This window comes from Sinocyclocheilus grahami, unplaced genomic scaffold (genome assembly GCF_001515645.1).
Source record: "Sinocyclocheilus grahami isolate Dianchi unplaced genomic scaffold, SAMN03320097.WGS_v1.1 scaffold1225.1, whole genome shotgun sequence".
Lineage (NCBI taxonomy): Eukaryota > Metazoa > Chordata > Actinopteri > Cypriniformes > Cyprinidae > Sinocyclocheilus > Sinocyclocheilus grahami.
Window position 1 is genome coordinate 302,530 of NW_015506404.1, and position 9,987 is coordinate 312,516.

General features: G+C 33.4%; 1 protein-coding gene across 1 annotated transcript in view; it reads left to right on the forward strand.

The window, feature by feature from the left end:
* The first annotated feature begins 1,954 nt into the window (after positions 1–1,954).
* Positions 1,955–9,987, forward strand: part of LOC107568229 (adenosine 3'-phospho 5'-phosphosulfate transporter 1-like) — a 14,305-nt gene continuing 6,272 nt past the window's right edge. The window contains exons 1-3 of the mRNA XM_016254163.1: positions 1,955–2,338; positions 4,067–4,257; positions 5,231–5,391. Of these exons, the coding sequence (XP_016109649.1) occupies positions 2,319–2,338; positions 4,067–4,257; positions 5,231–5,391 (372 nt within the window). The 5' untranslated portion in view covers positions 1,955–2,318. The remainder of the gene's footprint in view (positions 2,339–4,066; positions 4,258–5,230; positions 5,392–9,987) is intronic.

Here is a 9,987-nt window from a genome sequence, read left to right on the forward strand (position 1 = left end):
GTTTCCACTTCATGTGAAACAAGTATATTTTCTTGTAAATTAATATTAATTTCCTTTCTTTCCTGTACAGCATATGATTGCCATCATATTTAGTGACTAAATATAGCATTAAATGCTGACTTTTAGAAAAAAAAAGTTTTTTTTTGTGCAAAATTAAATACATTTTTTTTTACAATATTTGATGCTTATAAATATTTTTGTTACTTTTCTAATATAGCAATATGATTTTTGAGAAAAATAACAACGAAGCAGCTGAAACTAAATATGCATGCTAGTAAATTGACAATCTTCTAATGTTTAAGGTTTTATTTTTTCAACATTTGTTATACTCCATACTAAATATTATAAACATTAACAAAAAAGTATTCATTTATTTTCATTAATAAATTATAATAAATGTTAATTTTATATATGTTGTAATTAATAATGATCATAATATTAAAATCCATTAAGAAGTACAGTAAGTTACAATGAATGTGCAACATTGCAACATTTTGTAAAATCTATTTAAAAAGCTGTTTAATATTTCGGAATCACACGAGTGCCGAGAAAACAATTTAATAATAGGAATTTGAATCATGTTTAAAAAAAGAACATTTCAAGAGAATTAGCTATAATTATATGTATCTTGAGCTCTAATATATTCATTAAAATATGACCGTATACTGTATTATTGCAGTTGTATTTGGTGACTAATTATATAAATAAATGCATATGTTAGAAAAAGAAATTAATATTTTTAAGCAAAATTGTCTAAATAGATTTGATACTTCTAAATATGTTTGTTACATTTATTTTCTTTTTCTAATATGGCACTATATGATTATTGATCATGATCTGGTCGTATTCAGACCAGATGGTGGATCAGCACCTAGAGAGGACCTCTACAGCCCTGAAAGACAGCGGAGACCAGGACAACTAGATGAGCCCCAGATACAGATCCCCTGTAAAGACCTTGTCTCAGACGGCCACCGGGACAAGACCACAGGAACCAGATGAGTCCTCTGCACAATCTGACTTTGCTGCAGTCTGGAACTGAACTGCTGGTTCGTCTGGTCAGAGGAGAACTGGCCCCCCGACTGAGCCTGGTTTCTCCCAAGGTTTTTTCTCCATTCTGTCACCGATGGAGTTTTGGTTCCTTGCCGCTGTCGCCTCTGGCTTGCTTAGTTGGGGACACTTCATTTCCAGCGTTATCGCTGACATGATTGCAAAGATATTATTTAAACTGAGCTGGATGTTGACATCACTGAATTCAATGATGAACTGTCTTTAACTGAAAAATGAGTGTTTACTATTGTCATTTTGCATTATTGACACTATTTTCCTAATTAATGCTGTTCAGTTGCTTTGACACAATCTGTATTGTTAAAAGCGCTATATAAATAAAGGTGACTTGACTTAGCTTACAAATAATAAATTAATAAAAATAATGAAGAAAAAAGCAGTAGTTAAAACTAAATGTATATCCTAGTAAATTTACAGTCTTAATGTTTTTAACATGCATTTATGCATACATTTAAGCGTTACAATAAAATATGCAATATTGCAACTTTTAAACCATTTTATGAAAATATTTTAACAATATTCAAATTAAAACGCATAATATAGAAACAACTAAACGCTCAAAGTAAATGTGTATCCTAGTAAATTTACAATCTTGTAATGTTTTAAAATTTTATTTTTAATATTTGGCGGCTAAATACATACTATCAAAACGTTTTAGTTTTACAATGAGATGCGCAAAAGTTTATAAATATTTTAGCAATATTTAAAAAAAAAAAAATCACAGAGAAGCAGATATTATTATAATTCTAATATTTCTAAAAAGATATTATGATACGTTGCAGTGTCGCCTGACAACAGAGGGGCGCTACACATTCCAGCGCATTGAGAATCTGCGCCGAGTAAATTTCAAATTAAAAGTCCCTCATGAAGCATAATGAATCACCCCGCCCACAAACCCAAAGACATTTTACTCTCTGAACTGTGTCAACACGACTGTTAGGCAATAAAACCTTCAAATATTTACCGAAGCCTCGTAATACTAAATCCAAGAGGAAACTAGGTGTGTCTCCTTTCGCAAACCGGAAGTGCTGCGGTGTGTGTCTATGGCGTTAACACGTCGTCAGTCCAGAGGAACTCATGAATGAAGCAGGCCGAGAAGTTTTCGCTCAGAAACACTCGGGATTTATCCGGATCCTGGATGTGCATGGTTTAATTTCTGTCCGAAGGCTTCATCGATACATGTTCGGCGCTGGAGCCCGTCTGGAGAAGTCTCTGAGCGGCTGTTTTCGGGAGTTTTGAAGCGCTGGTGGAAAATGCCTCTGTTTGCATGGAGGTACTGAGACATCACAATAACACTTAAACATGACATCTCTAACGGCAGAGTCACCTTTAATGCAACACTCTCGGACAGCTCTTTAACACTGGCATGATGCCTGCTTTTATGTAAAATTGCTTATGTAGGCTATCAATACTGCTTTCTAATACATGCTGTTCATTTGAACTTTCTGTATATCAAAGAATTTTGGGGGGAAAAAACAATAATTGATAATTTTGCAGCAAAGCGGCATATTATGCTGATTTCTGAAGATCATGTGACACTGAAGACTGGAGGAATGATGCTGAAAATACAGCTTTGATCACAGAAATAAATTACATTTTAAAACATGCACATAGAAAACCTTTATTGTAAATTGTAATAATATTTCACAATTTTACTGTTTTAATTCGGTGAGCATAAGAGACTTCTTTCAGTACATAAGATATCATTTTGTAAAAAACTGCTGCTCTATTTCGTCGTCGAAAATAGTTTAAAACAAAGACACGGCGGAACTCGTTTACGAATGAACTGTTTTTAAACGAATCTAGTGAGTCAGTGATTCATGATTACCCATTCATAAAGACTGTCACTTGATTCATTCCTGAATGAATCAGCCGTTCGAATGAATCGAATGAATGAATGATTCAGTGATCAAATCAGTGACTTGCCGCCACCTGCTGGCAGTTTTAGTTTCATTTTTAAAGTATCTTTTGTTATTTAAATAATTTAATATTTCTATATTGAAAATTTTATAATTTAAAACATTTATATCAACATGAATTGATGGATTTAATTGCACTCATTCCACTGAGCCTCATCAAATGTCTGAAAGTACACTTTTGTGTTCTTCTGTGCCACCGCTGTACAAATTAATTTTGTTAATACTGATTTGATTCGATTGGTAACTTCTATGTCTTATTCTACTTGTTCTTATTCTGTCATTTTAATTACAATTTTTAAAAAGCTTATAAAATATAATTTTTTTTTAAAGAATTTGACTAAAGATGACATGCTTTTTTTAATAAAGTTAGAGGAGTCAAATATCACCTCGTAATGGGAAGGCTACTTTTTTGATAACATTTTGGATAATTGTTTAGAAGGTGCTCCAAAAATTTTGAACGTGCTCCTAAATTTAAGTAAAAAGAAAAGTAAGCGTAGAGCCCTGTTTACTATGTATTTTTTTTACCCCCACATATATAGTTGAGCTCCAGTTTTAAGTGATTTAATCTGCTAGAAACAGTTCTTTTTTAAAGAGAGAGTATTCAGTAAGCTGGGAGAGCCGTGGAAATTCACTGGTCAGAAGGTGTGGAAACTGTTTGCTGAATGAAGTCTCAGAGACGCTTGTTGAAGTCTGTTAATTACAACGCTTTGAATTCACATTGTGACGCATTCCTGGTTTAATGAAGCGCTCGACTCGTCTAATGGAGGTGTCGGGTAACACAGGTGGAACAGGGGTTAGTTTGTGGCGTCCTGAGCTCTGAACACAGAGCCGTTCTGTTGGAATGGGATCAGACCTGCTGGATTCCACGAATGCCGAATTCCCGCGACACACAGGAACGCTTCTGTGACAGGAGCGCTGAATTATGCAGTTACACCTGATTTCTTTTCTACAGACTCCTGTGTTGCATTTCGAGCAGGTTTGCAGATGTGTGACAGTTTTGGTTTCCTCCTTTGGTTTGGTTCAGTAAAGATAAGTGGACATGTGTACTGTAGCGAGAGTAATGTGTGATATTTTCTCCTCAGTTTGTGTTGGTGTGCGGCGCTGTGCGTTCTGCCGTCTGTGTTTGCCGACGCTGAAGACGCTTCGCTGCTGGGAGGCTGGCAGGACGTGTGGCTCTTCCGCTTGTTCCTCAATGTTTTGGGCTACGCCACCATCATCATCCCTGGATATTTCCTAATCAGCTACTTCAAACGAATCAACTATCTAGAAACCGGTTTGTTGAAGTCAAAAGTTTAGTTTCCCCTCTTATGTCCACTGTGATATTTTTTTCTACCACTCATTATGTCCACTATAATTATTTTAACTTATTTTTTCCTGCTTATGTCCATTGTATTTTTTTATTTTTTTGCCGCTTATTTTTTGCTACTTATGTCAAAAATTATATTATTATTTTTATAATATTTTTTACCCGTTATTTTTGAAACTTATGTCTGCCATAATTAATTTTTTGCCCTCTTTTTTCCTATTTATGTCCCCTGTAATTTTTCCCCCACTTATTTAATCCTACATTTTAAAAATATTTTTACCCGTTATTTTTCCAACTTATGTACACTATAATTGTTTCACCTCTTCTTTTCTTCCAAGTTGTATATATATATATTATAGTGCTGTCAAATAATAATATAAAAATAAAAGTTTTTGTTTACATAATATTTGTATGTGTTCTGTGTATATTTATTATGTATATGTAAATACACACACATGCATGTATATATTTCAGAAAAATAGGTTGTTTATTTATTAAATATATTTATTTATAATATAAATATAGACATGTAAATGCATGTAAATATTTTCAAAATATTACTGTATGTGTGTATTTATGTATACATAATAAATATACACAGAACACACATACTATGCAAACAAAAACTTTTATTTTGTATGGAATTAATTGTTTGACAGCACTAATATATATATATGTATATATATATTTCCACTTTCCTACTTATGTTCATTAAAAAAAAAAAAGTATTTTCCCCACATATTGTTTCCTACTAATGTCCACTATTATTTCATACAAGGTTGCTTGCATCAATTTTGATTTTGTATTTCGACCTGAACATAGTTTAAAGTCATCAACACAATATTAATGTATGCATTATTGTAGCAGCAGCTCCCGTGTTCAGAAACTGACAGTTTACAGAAAGTACCTGATTCTTGACATACTGCAGATGTTTGTGCAGGTCGTGGGCTTTGTTTTCCTGTCATAAAGACGTGTGTGTTTGGGAATGAATCTAAGACTGGACTGCTGGATGATGCTTCGCCGGCGGCCAGAAACGAGTCTGAATCCAGTTCATCTGCTCCACAGGCCGTCAAACTCTTCTTCTGTGCTGCTGGACTCCAGGTTATACGTTCATTTGACACCACACTGGGTCATTTAACTATATGCACAAGTTAATAGTCTAAACCATAATATTTACAATATCTATAGTTTTTCATTTAACTATATGCACAAGTTAATATATATATATATATATATATATATATATAGATATATATATATATTTATGTGTATATAACACATATATATATATATATATATATATATATATATATATATATGTGTTATATACACATAAATATATATATATATATATATATATATATATAAGCCTAAATGTGTGTGTGTGTGTATTAGGGCTGTCAATTTTTTTTTCGAATTTCGAATATTCGTCGAATTTAAAATAAAAATCCACATTCGAATGAAAAAATGTTGCATTTGAATTTTAGGTGTGCGTTAAGGAGGCAGCCTTATCAGTGGCGCACGAGATACGATGACGATGTAAGTGTCGTTGCATTATAATGTTTTGTTAGTCTATCCAGTTGAAGCCACTAGCTCATTAAAAATATAGCGGAAAAAGAGAACATCAATGCGGAGAAAATCTTGTTTACATCAAAACTGAAACCAAGCCGTTCACACAGAATGCATATTTCACACATTTTCTAGAGGGACATCTATTACTGTTGCACTCGCGTCTCGCACAAAAGAGCCGCATGTTTAGAAAGCCATATAAAATTAATGCAAGTTTAACTTTGAAAAAATAAATATCGAGACTTAATGGCGGGTTTTTCCCCATCCCACTGCAACTCATGTTTTTAAATGAAAAATGTACTCTGTGTGATTGTCTTTTGGCGCTTTGTATTAAACTATACATTCATACATGATGCTGTTTTGTTTATAGTTGTTTAAGCAACTTAATTATAATTGGTTTTAGGGCTGGGCAAAAAAAATACGATTTTCCGATTAATTGTTTTTTTTAAATGACATCGATTCTCAAAAGCCGCAAATCGATCTTTTCCAGAATTTATTTCTGCACACATTTAAAACAAGATCTGATTAACGTGAATCTTATCATTAGTCTTCTCCACTAGATGTCACCCTTATTTACCTTGCGCGATGTTACAACAGAAAGCCTGTCATTCATTCAGCACTTATCATGGCCATCTGGTGTGCAGCACTTTGTTTGCCAAAAAATAAAAGGGTTTAATTTTCATTTGATTTGGATAAATTATATTAATGTTTTATGCCTTCATCTGATTACCAGAAAAATTAAGAACATTTTATAGGGCCCTATTATTGTTTAAAAAAGGACGCTATACAAAAAAAGAATAGGTTTAAAATACAGGCATGTGGTTCTTAATTTCTTTTTATTAATTCATAATTTGTAAACTGATGTTTACTGTTCATTTTTTAGAAATATCAATAGCATTTGTATAAAAACTATATTCACTGAATGTAATCAAAAAAATCGAGAATCAAATCGAGAGCTTGCGTATCGAAATCGAATCGAATCGGGACATGTGAATCGATACCCAGCCCTAATTGGTTTATAAACATTATTATAAACATTATGCACTTTTTTTAGAAGATAGTAATGTTATCTTATGCTTTGAATGATGCGCCCTCTTGTGGCCTCAGAAGAGAAGCCAAAAGCTTTTCTTCACCCTAACTGAAATTATGCATTTTTTTGTTAATTATTTTATTATTTAATTAAAATCACCATGAAGGCAGTACAGCCTATTTTACCAGTGATGCTTGTTGGATTCTCAATAGTGTAATTACAGTGTTTTCTTTTATTTAAAAGTTTACAGGGATTAAAGTTCCATAGCTACGACTGATTTCCGTCAGTTCATAAAAACAGTCACTTGTTCATTCCTGAATGATTCAGCCGTTCAAAACGAATCAATTAAATTAATGATTCAGTGATAAAATCAGTGACTTGCCGCCACCTGCTGGCGGATTTAGTTTCATTTCTAGCGTATAATTTAATTTATTTGAATCATATTTCTGTATTCAAAATTTTATATTTAAAGGTGACATATTATGTCTGTGAAGTTTCAGCTCAAAATACTCCACAGATCATTTATTATATAATTTTTGAAAATGCCTATTTTGAGTGGAAGCAGAAACAAGCTGTTTTTCGGGCCTGTGTCTTTAAATGCAAATGAGCTGCTGCTCCACGCCCCTGTTTCCAGAATAGAGCTGCGCCATTACAGCTCGGACCTGCTAAAAAACATCTGTTTTGGTTCTGATTATCATGTTTATCGTGCTGAAATCATGCGTTTTAAACCATATGAGTTTAAACTTCATATATACGGTTTTCTGAGTGCACACATCTGAAGCACACACACAGAAAGCGGCTGTCACAGCATGTGAGCACTAAACTAAGCTCTCATTCACACACAAGTTTACCTTAAAAACACACGCATTACAAAAACAGTGGGTTATGTCTGTGAAGGTAAACAGCTGGGAAATAAATTGCTTGTTTATTTTAGATCTGTGTGGCAGCTGCAATTTACAGTAGCCTAAATAAAAATAATCCACTGCTGTCTTGTCTCCCTTGAGGCTGGAACTGTAAATATTGTTCTGTGCTCGTCTGTGCAGCCAAAGTCAGAACCGTTAGCATGTTCTGCTCAAACTTTCGTCATGGCATTAGAACAAGTACACCGTTGTCGCTTGTGAAATCAAAATGACGGTGCCTTGAGTGGAAGTTTAAAGATTAAGGGGTGGTAATATTATAATGAGATCCCTTTGTGACATCACTAGGGGAGCAATATCAGACGCGCTCGTTTTCTCAGACGCTTGCAGAAAAAGGCTTGCCAAAACAAAGTGATTGGGTTAATCTTTTTCACGTTTCCTTGGTTGGTAGATGCACCGGGGACCTGATTATAGCACTTAAAACCTGGAAAAATCAGTGTTACGTGCTATGCGTATGTGTTTCTTCCTTCCCACCCTCTCGTCTTGTTTCTGCTGCCTCGCTCTTAGGTTCCTGATTGGACCTGTCGGCTGCCAGTCATAATTGTGACGTCACCCTCTGCGCCCAATCCGCTGTTGCCCTGCCGGTTTAAAAGGTCCTCCCGTGAACCTCGTGGGGTGGCGGTGTGTTTGTGTCTGTGTGTTTTGGTTTGCTGAGATTAGTTTTGGTATCTTACTCGTTAATTCTGTGTGTCTAGCATTTGCTGTGTATTTGAGGTACGGTTCGTTTATTCCTTAATTAGGGAAAAAGGAACGGGTAAGGATATCGCGCGATATACACTTTGCACGTAGTAACAATGAGTGTCTAGACACATTAGGCAAGCGGTGTGCGCCCCCCCTGTAATTAGTTTTTTTTTAGTGGTAGGAGTGTTATATTTAGAGCGTCGATACGCTGAAGATTTCGGTTTCTTTTCTACATTCTTCTTTTGTTAGTTAGGCTAGAGGACTTGGGGAGCTTTATGGGAATCATTTGGTTTTATTGTTTTCTTTGATTTGGGCGCCACTCAAGTTCCTTTTTTCCTATATTGTTTTTGTTAACCTTCGTTACTTCCATTGTTGTTAATTTTCTTTACTATTATTTTATTTCAAAGCAAACTGTAAATAGTGCATCACAACGCCTTTTTCTTGTGGCTTCGGCTTCAGGTAATAAATTGTTACTTCATTTGTGTTTATGGTCACTTTTCTGCCTGTTTCAATCCACCTAGCAATAATCTATTTTAAGTGTTATGATACAACTCCTAGACTTTTAAAGATCGTAACAGTCAGATTTTCATGATGTTACCTATAAAACATTATTCTCCACATGAATTTATGAATTTAATTGCACTCATGCCACCTCTGAGCCTCATTAAACATCTGATAATGTACCTACAAGCCACTTCTGTGTTCTTCTGTGCCACCTTTGTAGTACAAATTAATTTATTAATACTAATTTCATATGATTGGTAACTTATTTGTCTTAGAAGTGGCATGAGTGCAATTAAATTCTTAAATTCATGTGGAGAATAATGTTTTAAATATATAATTTTGAATACAGAAATATTAAATGATTCAAATAAATGAAATTATACGCTAAAAATGAAACTAAATCCGCTAGCAGGTGGCGGAAAGTCACTGATTTTATCACGGAATCATTCATTCAATTGATTCGTTCGAACAGCTGAATCATTCAGGAATGAAGCACGTGACTGTTTTTATGAACTGACGGAAATGCGTCGTAGCAACGGAACTTTAATCCCTGAGTATATATATTTTTTTATTTTAATTAAAAGGTTTTTAATTTAATTTAGTTTTTTTTTTTACACTTGAAGTAATATACATTTTTTAGCATTTCAGTGAAAATTGTTTTTACAGTATGCATTACAATATTTTTGGAGTGTTTTTTTTTTATTTAAATAGTATTTTTTGATGAAGTTATTTTATTATTTTTAATGTGTGCACAAGATAATAGTCTTCATGTGTTCAATAATATCTAAAATATTATTAATACTAAACATATTCTATCTATATTGTTTTTCTTCACTTTTAAAATTATTTAATTTAATTTAAATCATCATGAAGCCAATACAACATATTTTACCAATGATGATAAAAATACTTATTGAAAAATAAAATTTAAGTAATAACTTTTTTGCATTTCAGTAATAATTTTTTTTTTTTTTTACAGTTACGTATTTTTTTTTG